The 19,077-nt window shown below is 42.2% G+C and overlaps 1 protein-coding gene across 2 annotated transcripts in view; it reads left to right on the forward strand.

The window, feature by feature from the left end:
- CDH20 (cadherin 20) overlaps nt 1-19,077 on the forward strand; it is a 112,481-nt gene that overhangs the window by 85,147 nt on the left and 8,257 nt on the right. For both annotated transcript variants that reach the window (XM_032182597.1, XM_032182599.1), the window contains exons 5-10: nt 1,085-1,204; nt 4,416-4,583; nt 6,691-6,878; nt 10,947-11,200; nt 15,282-15,418; nt 17,938-18,059. In XM_032182597.1, coding sequence (XP_032038488.1) covers nt 1,085-1,204; nt 4,416-4,583; nt 6,691-6,878; nt 10,947-11,200; nt 15,282-15,418; nt 17,938-18,059 — 989 coding nt within the window. The remainder of the gene's footprint in view (nt 1-1,084; nt 1,205-4,415; nt 4,584-6,690; nt 6,879-10,946; nt 11,201-15,281; nt 15,419-17,937; nt 18,060-19,077) is intronic.

Here is a 19,077-nt window from a genome sequence, read left to right on the forward strand (position 1 = left end):
CCACATAAAATACTATTTTTTCTGGATTTTTTCTTCCTTTTGGAGATGCATATTGCTTTCTGTCCCAGAGAAATCATTACAGAGATAATATGAGATAAATCACATGTTTTGAAGTTACCGATATGCTTCAACTTCTCATTCTTCAGTATGATGTTGACATAAAGCTAGAGACAAGTATCAAATTCAAAAGTTCCGTTCAGAAATAATGTTTGTTAATATTAGCAAGTAGTTTGAATTTGGTTATTTTTCCAGTGTGTATATAGTAACGCTAGATTTGTTTCTAACACAAAACATTACGTAGAAGAGTAGATACATTCATAAAGGCATTGTCTGACATTTTAAGGAGTCAAAACTCTCATATATTTCAAACAGTTACATCTCACCTTCTCCTTGCTCTTGATAAATTACATCACCTACAAGCAATTATTAGCTTTAGAGGAAGCAGACCTTGAAAACCAATTGAAAAAAAAAAAAAAGAAAGAAAGAAAAGTATATGCATCTCTGCAGGGTCCACAAGGCACTTTAGCAGGGTATAATCTCTACTTCATGCAATGTAAACTGCAATGCTGGAGAGAGATTATCTCAGAGAGACATCCATCCCTTCGTGCTCAATATTTGTGGGCAATTTACATCTCTTAGTCAACCTACAGCATCCATGACAATTCGTGATTTATGTCAGAATACCTATTGATGTTATTTGAAATGACTTTAAATAACATTTTAAAGCCAAAAAGGGGGGGAAAGAAGCAAATAGCATATCACTAATCACTGTCTGCAAACCACCACAAAGTACTGTTAGATAAGCAATTTTGCAACTATGGTACATAGAGTACTTGCACTTTTATATCTTCTTAAAGATGCTTGATGAATTTATGCCTATTAATCTCTAGTGCTAATGAGATACAAGTATGAGCAGTAAGTACAAACACTTCCAGCATCAAATGGAAAAATTTGGTGTGGGAAAGCTTGTTAGACATTTCAATTTGTTTTGAACTGTGTACTTTTCAAGATAGCTCTTTATCGCACAAGGTCTTACCTCATGTTCGGTTTTGTTTGGTTTTGTTTTGTTGTTTTATTTTTTCAGGCACCTCTGTTATCCAGGTGACAGCAACAGATGCTGATGACCCAACCTATGGGAACAGTGCGAGAGTAGTGTACAGTATTCTCCAAGGACAACCATATTTCTCTGTGGACTCTCGGACAGGTATATCATTTCACCAGGGAATGAGCCAATGTAAAAACTGAAAGAAAACATTTCAAGCAGAAAGAAAAAGCAGTGCATCATGACTGTGGCCACAGAAACATGTTTCAATGGCATGGAGCCAACATAGGTCAGCACTCTGAAAGGGTTAGAGCAAGACTGTTGTAATGAACCCCAGAAGAAGGATGTGCTCTCTGCACTGATATTTTCATTTGAATGACTATATTCTGCAGTTAGGGAGCTGTGTGTGTGTGTTCAGTGCTGCAAACATCCTTGTTGGCTTTTATCACTGGAATGATGACTTCAACAGATCTACTTGGTAACCAGAACTGGAAAGTACAAGTTGAAGGATGCAGTTATCTAGCGTAGTTTTACCTAAGGGTGTTCTTGTTAATAACCTTAAATTTATCTACAAGACAACCTCTCTGTTTTACTTGCTTTCTCACTCTTTTTCTGTATATAGCTAAGGATTATATCCAAAAGAGGAATCTGACAGGTTTTGACAGTTTCTAAAGGGCATCTGTAGTGCTAAGGTCAGAAAATCATGAGATGATAGTCACTGCTGAGCCGTAGGGTACAAAATAAGAAGAAGAAGAAAAAAAAAAAAAAAAAATACATAATCCACTTCTGAAAGTTAGCAGTTTATGGAATAGGTGCATTATCCAAAGACAAATTTGTATGTGGCAAGTCTGCCCTATACGAAAACAGTAATGTTCATTTCGGAATCAGTTTATAAAGCACAGACAAATAAGGGCATATTTTTTGTTAGTGTTGAATGATTTCTAAGAAAGCAGAGGCAACATTCAGCTTCAGATCTAGTATAGACTTAACAAATGGAGTGCAATTTAGGCAGAAGGTAGGTCCCTAAGTACAAAATCATGTACTTGGTTGCTATTTAACCCAGAAAACATCCTCTTTCTCCATTTAGAAATTTCCCAGTCACTTAGTCCTGCATCTCAGGATACATTCAGGGCAGCCTCAGCCTTCACAAGCAGTCATCAAGGCACCCATTTAGGCTGCATACAGTTGTGATCCAGAAACTGTTCTCCCATCACAGGCACAGAACTCAAACGAGCTTCCCAAACTGACCTGCAGTGTTCTCTAACCCACAAAATGCAGTTGTCCCTCCCACATTCTCCTAAAGCAGAACTGGTCCATAAATCATCACCAATTCCTTTGTAGTGGCGGCTAGCGAGCAAAGCATATGGTGGTGGGCAACCCATTTCAATATATTCGTCTGCCAGCAGAACTTGAGGTCTTTATCATTCACCTCCCAACATAAACTAGCTCAAGAATAGCGCTCCTGGTTTAGTGCTGCTGCTGGCCTCACAAGTGTCATATTAATGTATATGTAAATCACTTCAAGGACGGGCTGAGATTCTCCTCCTACTTTTTCCCAGAGTACTTTTACGGCCTGTCCGTGATCATATTCTCCTAGAAGGTAAAAAATGTGGATTTAAGTCCCCTCAAGTGTAGTAGGGAAAGGCACCTGAGTCTCCCACATCCCAAGAAACCATTTGTCTGTTATAGAAAAGAAGGGACATCACCTCTGCTCTTTACTAGTCTTTAAAAGTAAGCCCCACTCAGTCTGCTGAAAGAAATGATACCTGCACCTAATTTTGGAGGATCTGAGCCCTCCCCAAAGGAAGGGATTATTCCTTCGCCAACCAGTTGTATGCAGAAGCATAGGACACTCCCTGCATGGCTACTACTCTGTGTCCTGCTTGGAGAAGTATGATCCCCTCCAACAGACATTACATAGGGAGGCCAAGCATCCAGGTGATGGGGACCTTGTAGGAACCTACATTTTCCTTTAAAAAATGCCAGTTACCTGCACAGCTTTCCCAGAAGAGCCAACCCTGTCAGAGGAGGATGGAGGTGGGAGAAGAGGGAGTGTGGGACTCTGATGGGGCTCTGAGTGCTGGTGTGCTGAACTAGCCCTCGTCTAGGGACAAGAGGCCCCAAATGTAGGCACCAATGTCTTTTTTAGCTGTAGCTTGTGCTGTATTAAGGACAAGCCAGGAGTGGAAATTCCATACGAAGTATTTCTTTATCGAGAAAATACTTTTCCAAAGTGCTATGTGTTTTCATATCTTATTTACATTCATGAGAGTTGAGGAGCTACAGCACTTCATGGGAGTCACTCAAATTTGCAAGATGAGGCTCTTAAGGACTCCAGGTAGCACGAATAAAATAGTGCACTGCAAATTGTTCAGTTCTGGTCGCTATTTCTTTCCTTTTACATACAGCGATAATTGCCAATGCAATATCTTTTTACTGCTTTTTTATTAAACCCATACATTGTCTGTCTGCTAAAAATAAAGACTAAACGCCCATCACTCAGGCCAGCAGTGTCTGGATGTGCAAGCGGCGCATGTTGAGATGCGCGAACGGGGTGGGTGCTGGGGCTGAGGGGGACGGGTGCTGGGACACCCACCATTGCTATGGCTGTGTGGTGGGACACCAACACGTACCACAGCCGTGTGGTGGGACCCCCACATGTACCACAGCCGTGTGGTGGGACACCCCTATACCCCTGCCCGGCCTGGCATGGGCCCTGGGCGCTGCAGCGTCCCGTTCCTGGGGCCGGCTGCTGGCAGCCTCCATAGGAGAAGCGTTGCTGCCACCTCACGGCCTGTCGCAGAAGTGTCGCCCCTCAGCAAAGGGACGGCCACCCCTGCCCTCTTGCTCCCACAGGGCGGCATTTCCAGCGCCCCACAAACTCTGCTTCCGTCGCCTCTGGCCAAAGAGGGCGAGCGAAGCCCGTGGCTTTCCTTGGCTTGCCTCCAGGGCTGCGTGTGGAGGGGTGCCCTGTAAAACTCCTCGTGGTGTAGCTTTGCACTGATCGCATTGCTTCCACCTTTTGCACGGACGTTTTCAGCCTGAGCAGGGCCGTAATTCAGCGCTGCGCACTCTGTTCCCGAAATACTTTTCCAGCTCCCTTGGAAGGCAGCGTTTTAATTTTGAGCAGGCAGCCTGCCCCACAGCTGATGCACTTTAACTGGGCTCCTTTAAAATTCACACCTTCTGTTAGCCTAAATTTAATTTGGGTGAACTTTACTGTGCCAGCAAAGGTGAGACTGAATGCACAGTCTGGTCTCATTCTTCATGCAGGGACTACGATGCAGGAGCAAGACCACCCTGCCTTGTTTGTGCACTCTTTAATGGCCATTTCTTTTGCTCCCAAAACCCCTTTCCCCTCTCAATCTCACAGGCTTAATTAGGACTGCTCTGATGAACATGGACAGAGAAGCAAAAGAATATTATGAAGTGATTATCCAGGCCAAGGATATGGGTGGACAGCTGGGAGGATTAGCTGGAACAACCACAGTCAACATCACCCTCTCTGATGTCAATGACAATCCACCCAGATTTCCACAGAGTGAGTACCCACTACATCAGGATGGGCAGAAAAGGGTGGCTGGGCTGCACAGCTGCTATTTGCTCTCATTACAGCTATTTTCCAACTCAGTATAGCGATAACTGGAGATGAGCAGAATTTCAGATCAAAGAAGGAACTTCCCTTCAGAAAATGTCAAAACGGAGCATTCAATAGTTTGTCGTTCAAGAAAGGTTTCCAACAGCCAAAATCATCAAAAGCAACACTTTTTTAAGGGGAGGAAAATTAATTTACAGAAAGGGAAGAAGAGAGGAAGAGAGGAAGGAAGGAAGGGAGGAAAAGAGAGAAAGAGAGAGAGAAAGAGAGAAAAAGAAAAAGAGAGAGAGAGAGACAGAGAGAGAAAGAAAGAAAGAAAGAAAGAAAGAAAGAAAGAAAGAAAGAAAGAAAGAAAGAAAGAAAGAAAGAAAGAAAGAAAGAAAGAAAGAAAGAAAGAAAGAAAGAAAGAAAGAAAGAAAAGAAAAGAAAGAAAAGAAAGAAAGAAAGAAACAGACTAACCATCACCTTTGGCTGCTATTTCTGCCCTGGTTCTTTCCTCATCCTATCTCCAAAAAGATGTCCATATGTCCATCATATCAGGGACATGTGGCAGTACTGGAAGTTGAAAGATAATTCATTCACCACTCCAGCCAGGCCACTGCAGAGGAGCATCTGATCACTGTGCTGTTAGCGTAGAGTACATTGTCACGAACAGTGTTCTCCAGTAAAGGTTCATCTAAAACTTGGGAATATACAGTTAAACCCTAAAATATATACCATCAACAGTTAATGCAATGGAAAGAAAGGCACCTCCACTCTTATCAGAAACAATAATTTGTATTTACAGAAATTAGTCTCAAAGCAAGATTTTCAATATTTTATTCTTTCTTTTGTAAAATTACTTTAGATCAAATTTACCTGCATAATTCTATATTACTTTTAAAAATTGGAAAGAAACATTTTAGATTTGTTTGAACTAAAGCTTTCAAGGTTTCTACTTTGTTTTTTTTGTTTGTTTTTTTTTTTTTTTTAAATAAAGTAAATTTTTCGGTAGCATAGATCAATCTCAAGCAATTTTAGTTTTGCCAATTTTTCTTATCTGGCTGAGAAACAAAACCTCCTGCAGTTCTATTTGTTGCTATTCTTCTCCATCTGTTTCTTCATGTTGCACTGCTAAAACAAAACAGTCCACTAAGACCAGCAAGAAGCATCAACCCCCAATTTTCTTCTCCTTTCACAGCAAATTATTGAACATATCATTGCCAATCCTCTTTTGAAAATGGCATGAATTGCAACTATTTGGTATCAAAGTATTGATTAAGGAAAATGAGAATATATCAAACCCTATCCTTGGTATTACTCTGCCTTGTAAAACTCAATAATTGGGCAGAGTGTAGCAAGGAAGGTTTGGACATAAAGTATGATGGCAGGAAAGTATTTTAGATACGGCATTTATATTTTTAAAAAGCGTATTTTTAAAATAGACATTCTTTCTTTCCCCGGGCTTGCTGCTAAGCAAATTAGTGATGCACCAAATGTGCTCAAGACAAGGTTTGTAGGGAGACATAGTACATTTTAATAGAGTCACTGTTAAATTTGGAAAAAAGCAGGCAAGCTTCTGAGCTCTCAAAGCATTGTACAAGGCTGAAAAAGAAGTTTGGACAGACCTGAAGAAAGATTTGTGGTTCACAGAATGTTTGTGTTTATTCCAGCTGTACAAGCTGATCTAATAAAAGATGCCTGTCCTATTAATATTTTTTTCATACCCTGCTATATGTATCATGGCTGCAACTGCACTGGTGTTAATTGCCCTATTTTTTTAGCTCGAGTTCCCATTTTCAGGTATACTGCTGTTTTGAAAAGGACCCTTTGACTAAACCTGTTGATATGACAAACACCTAAATAAAATGTTCCCTAGCAATTCTGTCTGGCTGTGGCTTTTTTCAAGAATATCACACTGCTGTTTCAGCTCCAAGAAAGGTGGGAGAGATTCCTGGCAGACTAGGCGGTATCGTGGCCTGCCCCGATCTACTCTTTGAACCGCTGTGCAGCTTTCAGTTCCTTTTCACAACTTGCTTGTCTTTCCCCTGTCTCTCTCTGCTGCTTGTGCCAGAGCATTATCAGATGAGCGTGCTGGAGTCTGCTCCCGTCAGCTCCACTGTGGGCCGCGTGGTTGCTAAAGACCTGGATGAAGGCATTAATGCAGAGATGAAATACAGCCTTGTGGATGGAGATGGACTGGATGTCTTCGATATTAACACTGATCCTAATTACCAAGTTGGCATCATAACTGTGAGAAAGGTAGTAAAGTTCATTTTTATAGTAATTTATATGACTAACAGTCTTGGTTACATTTTATGTGTGCAATATTCCCTTACGCCTGTAGTAACTTGGTTCCCATTACATGACAGTAGCCCCTTTCCTGCCATAAAACACCATTTCTTTAACAATCATTGCTGAAAAATGAAAACAGACTGCATTCTTAGGCACAGCCTTTAAGAAGTGGGGACAGCATCAGCATAAACATGTCTTCTCCCACCAAAGGAATATTCTGATTCACTATTTATCTATTTAAATATTCTCTGTAGCTTAATTATCCTACAATGCAAGAAATTAGATCAATATTTGCATTTGAACTGTACACATTTTTCACTCTGGTGTCCCACAAACAATAATAAAGCATGCCTTAGAATTATTTATAAACCAATAAAACCCAGGCAGTTTTTTTTTTTAATTGCTGCTTGAAGATCCATAAATGCTAATTAGGCTAGAAGAAGCTGTCTCTAAAATGGCAGCTGTGAAACTGCTAGTGCTCTGTACCGCAGGCTATGCGGAAAGGAATAGACTATTTTGCTAGACTCCCTGCTATAGGATATTTATTCTACAATCTTACAGAAATGCTAGAAGTTCAACTCCGTTTCTAGGTTATGAAATTGTAACCATATTTCTGCCTAAATGTATCTAGTGTACTAATAAGGAAATATATTCTCCCTTAAAATAGCCTGGGACAAAATTGTGCACAGAAATGGAACAACACATGGGATAGATTTGACCCTGCAAGTCTGTGTGCCCTACAGCAAAGCATTTAAGCATGTATTTATGGTCACCTCTCTCCAACTCTTGTTTATGTGCACTGGTCCCTAAAGTTAAGCATGTGCTTAAGTGCTTTGCAGGAATGAAATAGAAGGTGAATGAAATATCTACTGTAATTTTTCATTTATTTATTGATGGGAAAAATAGTTTATTTGGAGTACATAGGTTGATAAGCTTGACTTTGGTTATTCCAAATACAGTTTTACTAGATGTCCATTTGTATGAGAAGTTATAAATGTTTATGGCATCAGTCTTACTGGATATGTACTGCTCAATCCATCTACTGTACGTAAATGTTTGTAAAATACTGTATATACCTGCAGCTGTCTGTAATGGTATGGTTATCAGTAGCCAAACACTGGAAAAGCTGTCCTTTGGATATACTCAACAATTTAAAAAAAAAAAAAAAACATGCAATTGGTACTGTTAGAAAAGGGTATCACAATGAGAGTAGAGAGAGAATTTCTAAAGCCAGAAAGGAATCTTCTTTGAAAGAAACTTTCCCTTTCATTTTTCTAGACAGATTTCCCAAAAGAAATAACTAATGTTAATCCTGCTTTTATCCTGGACATCAAAAAGTTGGAATTCACAGCTACAGAAAGACCACCGCTTGTTTAACTGCACTTATCTCAGCTAACTAGTCCCACACAACACTGAGCACCTCTCGAGGAGTTGCAGTGCCTGTAAAGCTCCCCATCCATGAGGCTGCTACTCACCGCAGCGACAGCCTCTCCCTTCTTCCTGCCATCACTTTCACACTGTTGGGGAGCAGAGGTGGGTTATCAAGCCACCATCAACCACAGCACCCAGGGCAGAGCCCCATGCTGCCCTCCTCACCAGCTGCTGCCCAGTGAAATGCTTTCTCACAGAGCTAAATCCCACCTGTGCATCCCTTGGTGCCTGTCTCAGCGCTGGAGAATGGTGAATGAGGAGAGGGAGATGTTTCCGTGAGGTGCCTCTCCTCTCGGCCATAATCTTCAAAGGATATGACCTGCTTGCCCTCCCCATGGGAGCATCACTGAGGAAAGGTTTTTGAATGCACCCACAGAAGAGAAATCTGACAAGGGGGTGGCTGTGTTGAGGCACTGGCACATAAAAGGTTCAGAAGTTTAAGCTGCAGTTGACAGTGAGAGAGCCCAATGCAAACTGAGCTGGTCTGAGCCCAGGAGCATCAGACGTGTAGTGGCCTGGCATGTTTGATTTTTCATTTTTTTCTAATTTGAGCACTCCAGGCAATTAACTCTTTTCCTAATGTAGTTGGATTTTATAGCTTTAAGTGTTTCTGTGATTTAACTGCTCTTTATACAACTTAGCTTTTTACTATATGTGCAATGTTTCTCACACTTTTCTTCACATGAGAAACCAGGAGATATAATGCCCTCTTTTTTACTATATGTTTAGGAAGCTTTGCATTACATGCTCCCCACCAGATGGACAATAACTGTTGCTTGATCATGTGAATATATTTTATTGCTATTTTAACAATGCTTAAATATGCAATTGGTAGACCATAATGACTCTGTAGTAATGGGTAAAACATTTGTAGATCTAGTTAAATCCTTGCTGACAGGTGCTGTGCCTGCAGTAGTCACTGATTTACCAGGTGGAACTGAGGGCACCAGGAGTTAAGTTTTAGATCCTCTGTTTTTGCCTGCTACCACAGGTTGCACAGCACGTGTTGTATGGCTGCACAGCATCTCCAGTAATACAGGGTCTTCATCTGCCCCAGCACAAGAAAAGCAGTTCCCATTCCTGGGCACACATTTTGAAAGCCATCCATGTAACAAAAATAAATATAATCTCCCACTGGACAAACCTGAGAATTGGGCAGTTTCTTTCCTGGTACAAAGCTTTTCGTGCTCAAGAGTTGTGCCGGTTAAGGAGGTCCAGTGGTGCTGGCTTCCAGCATTAAAACTCACAGAGTGTAGAAGCAAAGGGTGGTGACCATTTAACCACAGTGGGCTTGCTCGTAACTTCTAACTGCAGTTTGGAAAGTACAACTGTGTCCTCTGTAAGGTCTATGTAATCTGGTGAAAGATTTTTGTATGCTTTGGGCTGATTCTTCCCTGCTGTCATTCTGGTTGTCAGATGCTTTTAGTCATCTCTCATTAGGACTGGTAAAATGCACGTTAAATATGGAGATCTCCATTTAGGTCTAAGTAGGGTTTGGTGAGGATCCGTTTTCTTCAGGGATTTGCGAAAAGGAAAGAGGAAGAAAATGAAAGATTTATTTATTAAAATCTTCAGTGTTGGCATCAATTATTTCTATATCCATGTTCCCCAAATATGTAGTTTTATCTAGAAAGGATATCAAATTCATTAAAAAAATAGTAACAGAGGAAGCTCATCTCTCTTTATCCATTATCTTGGTAAGAACAAGGGCCATTCTGGGTCCCTGTTTCAAATAATACTTGAGTATTTAATGAAAAGTGAAAGAGCTTCACCAGGAAGAAGCCAGGGGTAGCTTACAATGCTTTGAAATTAAACTATGCCCTAGGCAGGGAGGAGATTCAAGTTCTAGCAGCCAGCACACCTAGATTGGGAACCTGCATTTAGGACATTTACTGAGGAAGTGAAAAAAAAGAACACCTCTAGGAAGGATGGATTACTGACGCAAACTGGAGAAGGATCCTGCAAGAGAGACTGGCCCTGTCCCCTACAGCCACCAGAGCCATTTAGGAGCTTGGCAGCCAGGGCTCTCTGCTGATGAGACTCAGATCTCATCAGGGAGAGAAAGGGAACCTAACTGGGACCTCCACATCATGTGCAAGGGTCCCTATCAGTGCCACCAGGGCCTGTTTCTGAGGAACTGGCTCTTCCTATCTTTGCCTTCTGCTCAGGTGCTCCCAATATACCTGTTCCTGCCTGTTTTTGGTTTGTTTGTTTCAACCCCAGAGAGGAATGGAACGGTGAATCACAGCGCGAGGGTGGTGCGGCCACTTTTGTTTTCATTTCACCAAGGAGAATGAAAGAACACATATTTTAAAAAGATCTGCAAATATTTCTCCTGACTTTTTCAGTTCAACTGTCAAATTAAAAATGAAAGAAAAAGATGCAGGCAGTGCCACTGCCAATACAACTGTCACTTAGTGCTTTGTCTCCATCTGCAAGTATTTATCTTTGTTACCCTTATGATTAAAAATCACAGTAGACTTATTTTTAAAAAGAAGAATCAGTTTATATTAGAGGGCATCTTTTACTTCTGAAAATCAGAAAGATATTGTCTAAATCACATGGCCCAGTGTGCCTAACGCTAGATATATTTTTTCTCCTTAGCCTCTAAGCTTTGAGAGCAAGAAAAGTTATACGTTGAAAGTAGAGGGTGCCAACCCCCACCTGGAAATGCGATTCCTGAACCTGGGTCCCTTCCGAGACACCACCACGGTTCACATCAGCGTGGAGGATGTGGACGAGCCTCCTGTGTTCGAGCCCAGCTTTTACTTTGTGGAGGTGCCTGAGGACATGGAGATTGGAACCACCATACAGATCATTTCTGCCAAGGACCCAGACGTGACCAACAACTCGATCAGGTCTGTCCTCTCTTTGTGTGTCCGCCCTGGGAACGTTCCCTGGTACGTCCAGTTGATGAACTGGTGGCAGGGCTGAAACAGGACAGGTGGGAGGGACTCTTTTTCCAGCCTGTTGTAGTTATCAGTAGGTTGAATCAAACCAGATCTCATACAATGAGGGGCCTTGTTGCAACTGGTGAAGCAAAGCAGGAGCTCACCTTTCTGTTTTCTGTGGTCTGGAGGACATCTGCACCTAGCATTACAGACAGGCCCTGACAGGGTACACGAAAAAACAAAGCCCAGACCTTTGCTGGCACAACCTGAACACAAAACCTGACAGCATTGCTGAGAATCTGCTGTAGTACTGAGGGGAAGGTAATGAGCTTGCCTCTCGTCTCTCCCCCTTCTGTTTCAAAGCCATTGCTATGTGCAACCTGTCTTTGTCAACAGCTGAAAAGCACAGCTACATTTGGAGTAGTTTGAATGCATGCTGATAAATATGCATGAGCCACTGAATTATATAGTGTCTGGTCAATTCTGTAGAGCTAGATAACCCCATAAGGAGTTAAGAAAGGTAAAAGGTGTATTTATAGCCATGGAGCTGCAGAGCTGCAACTCAGCAAGGAGCCATAGGGGCAGATCTGTGCAATTGCAGTGCTCTTTTCCATTGTGGTGGCCAAATCAGTCCAGTTTATCAAGGAAGGCTGATGTTTTTCCAAGCCCAGCTCACATACTGATTTCCATAACCTGCAGAAGCTCCAGGTGTCTGCGGGTTAATAATCCCAGCAGTTCAGCTGCATCTCTCATCTGAGAAATGCTTTGGGTGCCGAGCTGCTGTGTGCTTTAACTGGTGTCAGTCCAGCTTCTGAGTGCTCTGCGTTCAGGACAACCACTGGGAAATACCAGAGAGAGCCAAAACACTGAGCATTTGGAGTTTTCAAAGGAAGTGAAATCTGTATGAGCAACTCTGTGGGCTTCAGCTGCAAGATCTAACCAGGCACAAAGCCTTTTTTTCCTTAATGATATTGCTTTCTGTGTTACTGCTCTAATTAATATTTTCATCTCTGCTACTTTAATATACCTGTCTTTTCTACCTACATTATGAAGTTATCTTACTTCTCATGATGTCTCAAATTCTTCAATAAAACTAAAGCATCACACTGTGTGTATCACGATTTCATTACCTTAAACTTTTTTACTGCCCACATCTTATTTTGCTGATTATTGTCTAGCTTTATCCAAATACTGCAGCACAGATTTGTGTAAATCTGCTCAAAATAGTATAAAAATAATTCTGTGGTGTTATCAGAGGGTAGAAGTGTTCATTGTTATATTTAATGAGTTTTTTTCTTAGTTTTCTTCAGAGCTTTCCAGTGACTTCCCATGATGAAACAGTACTCGAGAAAGCACAGAACACATTACCAAAGATATATTAAAAATATATATATACAAATTTCAGAGATTCCTCTGTAACTGTTCCTTGACACCTTCTTTCCTTCTTTGCTTCCCATCTTCCTCCCACCCCACTTTCCTTCCTTTCTTCCCTCCTTCTTCCTTTCCACATTGTACATATAAAAGACTGGGATAAAGGAAAAAGGAGGAAGAAGAAAAGAATAAATGTCCTTTGAATACCATTTGTAATGCTAACTAAAATGCAGATGTTAAGTATTTGTTGTCCGAGTGTTTACCTCTAATGTGGTGTTCCCCATGCATACAAACCCATGCAGTACCAGTCTGGCAACATTTTGGGCTTACTCTGCATTCACCTTGCACAGATCAAAGCAAGATAAGAAGAACAAAATACCAGATAACACATTTTATTACACAAGATGGAATCCATCTGAAATCAAAACTGACATCTGACCCCTCCTTTGGGTGGGGTCCAGGCCATCTTCTGTCTGACCCCTCCTTTGGGTGGGCTCCAGGCCATCTTCTCAATTACGGAAAAGTCAGGTGACAATTCAGGAGGGCTCATCAAACACAGGGAAACTCTTCGGTCCTCTACGTCAGGATTGTTTTCAAGTGATTTGGGAAGATTACCTGAAGAGTAAAGTGGAAGCAAGCATGAAGGAGCAGGTCTTATTATCAGGAGAAGGTGTGTGGAGAACGCAGACAAAGACTCCGCCTGTGCCTCTTGACACTGGTGATTAATACTGCACCACTAATCAGAAGGCCATATTAAATTTCAGATACTTGTTGGCCTTAAACCGTCAGAGAGAAATTCTTTGTATAGCCTTCAAACAAGAATAATTATTATAGCAAAATATAGCAACATTCATACTTATTTCCTAAATAAATCAAGTGCCTCAGAAATCTCATTATTTGGAATGCAAAGGATTGGGAGGGGAAGGGAAGGAAACCTGCCTTTCCACCCTCTTTCATTTTTCTGAAAAAAGTGGAAAAGAATGCTGTTTGTTTCACAACAGCGTAGCCTAACAGCACTTTATATCCCAATTTAATATGTCCCTATATAAAGAACGGGCTGGCATGCTCGTTCCAGTGAATGCGCTTATGCTGAAAGGAGAAAATTCAGAACAACAAGCCCTATTCAGCATCTGTTATGACTAATGCTTTCAATTCCCATCAACTTTGAAGAAAGAACAAAAAAAAAAAAAAAAAAAAAAAGGATAGAGAATAAGTCTGGGCTCTGTTCTAGGCTGTGGCATTTGCATAAGCGCATGGGTGGTTTTTGCCAAAGGATCTCTTACCATGCTAACATAATTAGCTGGGAAGGCGACTTGTACAAACTGCTGTTAAGAGCATTTGAAGGGTACTGAGTATTTTACACACCCCGCAAAAATCTATTTGCCACCAGTCCTGCCATCTGCTGAAGGAAAAGCTGACAGAACATGATTTGTGCAACTTGCAGATTGATAGAAAACCTGAGAGCACTTATGACATATCAAACACAAGGAATATATCCGTGCAGCTGAATGGCAAACACGGCACGTACAGGGCGAGTGCAACTCACTTCTGCTGGCCATTACCACTGAAACCAGAAATCTCGTAGAGATTAGGCAGGAAAAACAGGAAGGTACCAACGTACCAGCTGCATCAGCCCTGGCTTAGTTTGTGGAGGGGGCTCAGGGCAGAAGCAAGGAGGAGCCCTGAGAGCTGCCTTACTCACCTCCAGCCATCTCCATCGTTGTAGGGTCCTATACAATACTGCAGCCCAGCCTAGTCTGCAGCTCTTCCAGCAAGAGGCAAAGGCTGCCTCCTGCATGGGAGAGCTTACGAGGAGCAGCAGCAGCAGCAGCAAGCCCAGCTGTGCAGCTGGGAGGCAGAGTTTAGGTGCTCAGGTTGCACGCAAGATCTTCTCTCCTCTGGGAAAAGTCAGGGGCAAAGCCAGCAGGCATCCCCTCTCAGAGACACCCCCTTCTCCACTGCCCTGCAGGCAGCCCTGGCGCTGGGCACGGTGTCCCTCTGATGGAGAACAGCAGTGACAGCTGTCAGTCAGCTGCCTGACGAAGCTTTGTAGCCAGGCAGGCTCAGTAATTATGATGAACCAACCTCACAGAGGGACCCATTTTTCTTGCTTGATAGGAGAAAGCCAGACATCATTCCCCCTTGCACGGCCGTGGCTCAGTCAGTAGGATGGCTCAGGATGCACGTGGAGGTCATTGTCCTGAAGGAAGAGAGAATGCAAAAGCACAAGGAAGGGAACGGTTCCTCCTCATCAGCCTGAGTGCCCAGAGAAGGAGCTGGTGTAAAGTCATTTTCATACGGTCTGAATTGTGCCCAAGGAAAGGGTATAATTACTTAGCTTAGAAAAAGAACTTGCACTCCTCGCTGACACATTTTCTCTGTAAAGCAGATGTTCCTGTGCTGAGCTGTGCCTCGCTTTGGGGCTGCTTGCATTAAACCTCCCTGTCTTCCAGCTCCATCCCAGCAGTGCTCGCTGTTAAATTCCATTAGACGTGTGAACTACAAGTTTTTCATGCATCTCACTGTACCTACAGAAGTCAACGGAGCACACAGCTAGGTTGTGGAAGAATGTGGATCTGCTACATGCGACGGTATTCCCATTGCTGGGGCACTTTGGTGTACCTAACATTCAGTTTTAACCAGAGTTGCAAAATATTTTCAATCTGTACTCTTGCAGATACTCGATTGACAGGAGCAGCGATCCGGGGCGGTTCTTTTATGTCGACATTACATCGGGAGCACTGATGACTGCGAGACCTCTAGATCGGGAGGATGTTTCTTGGCACAACATCACAGTGCTGGCCATGGAGCTGAGTAAGGAGAATGCAGGCTGTACATAGATTAAAGAGATATACTAGACAAAGCAGGCTGAGAGACCTGAATTCAGCAATTCAGATGTTCTTATGTATCGAGTGGGAAGCTGTATTAACTGAATTACTCTTCTGACATCAACAAGCAAATGCTGCATTTTATTTATTTTTTACGCTCCTTTTCACAGAGTGGTGGGAGGAACAGAGGCTGGCAATTAAATGCCGAGTGCTGCTTTCTCTTGTCATTAGTATTCTAGGGATTTATGTAAAACTCTTCATGAAATATGTTTCTGCAAGAGCTCTGTTTCTCCAGAAGGACTAGGCAGCAAAAGCAGAAGCTGCAAAGGCTGTGCAGCTGCCAGTCTACCTGGGAGGACTGCGTGGTGCAGGGACTGGCAGGAAACAATGATGCTTTCACTGCTAGGTTGCTGGTGGAAATCTGCTCTGGGCCAGCAGCAAGTGAGTGGCATCGCCATCTGCTCACTGCATGAATGATTCGGAGAGGGTGCTTTGGGATCCTTTTGTATGAAAACCCCAGAGCAACTGAAACTTATTAGATTTTCAGGTTTCACAGTGAGCTAAAACTCAGCTCAGGATTAATCTGTGCCAGGTATTTTCCAAGGCTATGAGAACAAGGAGATGCTGATCATTATGTAGTGACACTACGAAAAATTTTGCTGAGTTTCATAAAGGAGCTAAGGATATATGAGCAAATAAAATAAAACATTCATCCAATCTTCACCTGAGATCTCTTTGTTCCACATAGCTTTTGCTCAGGATTTCAGTTCATTTGCTGAGGGGCAGCAGATTTTTAGAAGCTTGCTGGCAATAGCTGAGCTGTTCCTCATGTCTGAGAGCACTTCCTATACATCCAGGCTGTACCAGACATATGGGGCAGTCTGAGAGGGGAAAAAATTGAGAAGCGTATCCAAAACACAGTCAACCAACCTGAAGTTAGCAAGGGGAATATTTCACAAGAGTCAGGGTGAATTTGCCATATATTTGTAGGCTGTTCCAGCATGCAAAGCCTTCCTGTCAACTTTTTAGTAGTGAGAGGGGCTGGTGACGTGATGGGATCTCACCCCATCCGTTTCATTGCTAGTTTTATTTTCAGCCACCGATGGTCATTGCAATTCCATGTAGATCCACTTACACGCACGAGTCTGCAGAAGTAGCCCTGTAGCAGCACACCAGGGTGAGAGCAATACGAAGGCATGTCTTCCTTTGGCTCATCCTCTGCCCATCCTCTTGTCAATTTTGCCCTGTACATGTGCAGCACGATATTTTAATTTAGAAAATAGTTTTGAAAATGCCATAGTTGTGCGCTCCTGAACACAGCTTCTAGTTTCAGAAGTTAGATGAATATTACTGAGTGTGAATGCAGACATTCGTATGCCACAATGACAGGTGTGTTTGTAAGATATGTATGGATATGTGGGAAGCTGAGGGACTAAATTATAAATCAGGGAGAAACAATATAGTTTAAGATTATTATCTCGATAAAATGTGACACACATTATGGATTCAGTACATTGAACCTTTAAGAAAATTCCTGAGTGTAAGAAAATTATCTATTGTTTATACGAACACATCATTTCATGCCATAATGTGAGATGTATTTGGAAATAAATGCATGAAGCTGGATAGCTAAAACAAGCCTAACTCTTAAGAATGTTCTGGATTTTTGCTCCTTACTTCCTAATAATGATTTTTTTTTTTTAATCTCTTCTTAGAGTTTCATTTTATCTTTTCATAAGGGAAAAAAGTTGTTCTGGGAGGGAGAAAAAAAAACAACAGTAAAAAAAAAACATATTCTTTGGTTACTGAGTTTGGAAATCGTGAAGATATATGAAATGATGTCTGGATGTACTGGGCAAGAGAGCTAATGAACCAGTGGGACAGAAACATCACAAATGATGTCATGCAGAATGTAAAATTTTCATTGTGATTTTAAGCTTCATTGAAAGCTTTTCTGTACAATTTCATGTGGTATTGCATTTTAACCCCCTGTACAAAGTATCAAAAACTTGACACAATATTTTTGTGTTCAGGAATATAAGTTCTGAGCAAAAAAGATACTTGAAATGCAGAATTACCATTTCCGACAAGCTCTAAATAACAAGACTATCCCTAAAAATAGTCGCAACATAACTCATGCTGCCAATACCGAGGCTCAACAAACAGTATTTCCCAGTCAAAGCTCTAACTGCGGGGCATTGTCTAAAACTTTTGTTACAGAAATAGTCCCATTTGACTGGACCAGGTTGAAGGTCCTTTTGCATCCAAAGGGACTTGTTTGAAACTGATGTGACCAGATAGAAAGCCAAGATAGATAAAGCAGCATTTGCAACTTCACTCTGAGTCACATAACCTGCAAGCAAACGCAGTTCCTCATAGAAAAAAATAATTTAACACAAATCAGTAGCAAAAAAGCATTGGTTTAACTCGGCAGCAGAGCAGGGAGCCATCTTTTTTTCCCTTGCCACAAGGTGCCTTTCTTTATGTTCTCCCTCCTCCTTCCAGACAACCCCTCGCAGGTGGGCAGCGTCTCTGTGACAGTGAAAGTCCTGGACGTGAACGACAACGCGCCGGAGTTTGCAAGGTTCTACGAATCTTTTGTTTGTGAAAACGCCAAAGCAGGACAGGTGAGAAATGCTGGTAATGATGGGGGCTGGCAGGGGGCAAGGTTGGCCCGCATGGAGAAAGCACAACAAACAGGCTAGGCATGGAAAACAGGGCACAGCTAACCAAATGGTGCACCTGAGCTCTCTTCAGCCATTACATATGCTGCTTTCCAAGGGCAAGCACATTACATCACCATTAGCATCATATAAAGCACCACTTCTTCTCCCTCGGTAGTTTCCAAACTCACTCCACCATACACTTCACTGCTGAAATAAAGCCTTCCCTTGGGCAGGTGCCAGCAGGCAAATGGACGGTGTGTCCTGTGGCAGCAACAAAGAGAGGACAAGTGTTGTAAGAAATGCCACAGAGTCAGCCCGGCCCATGTGTGAATGACAAGGCTTCCTTTTAAAAGACCCTATTTATAAGAGCCTTAAGCACCCTGACTTATGGAAGCTGAACATAATATACTACATCAGCTTCAAAGGGGTGACAAACTGAATCTGTTCTGCTGTGAACTGGAGATTACAGAGAATCATAGATAACACAGGACTTCCAGCTCTGCACACTGTAAACCCGTACCTTCAAGCAAACTGTGACACCTCTTTGCTCTTACCCCTTCTAAAACCCCATCAAAGCCCTTGAACAAGGTCTGCCTCTATCACACATGGAGAGGAGCTCTCCCTGGTAGTACAATGGTGGTACAATTTCTATTGCTTATAGCTTGGTGTGGATGCAACCTGCTGCTTCACCACCCAGGGTCTACAGCAGGGACCTGTATCTCCAAATTCACGTCTGATAAACACAGTTTAAGTGCACAGATACACAACTGATGATTTATGAAGAGAAAAATTATACTAGCAATATCACTGCTCATGCAGTGGAGCTCCTCCCAGCTTGCTCTGAAGCAGAATGAAATAGTTATTCACTGCTGGGACAGCTGTCCTACTAAAAATCTTACACAGGATAATTTCATTCTACTAACTTAGAGATGCCCTTAATAATACAGGGAATAGAAATTAGTGCCCAGCCTTCTTCCGT

Source organism: Aythya fuligula, chromosome 2 (assembly GCF_009819795.1).
Source record: "Aythya fuligula isolate bAytFul2 chromosome 2, bAytFul2.pri, whole genome shotgun sequence".
Taxonomy (NCBI): domain Eukaryota; kingdom Metazoa; phylum Chordata; class Aves; order Anseriformes; family Anatidae; genus Aythya; species Aythya fuligula.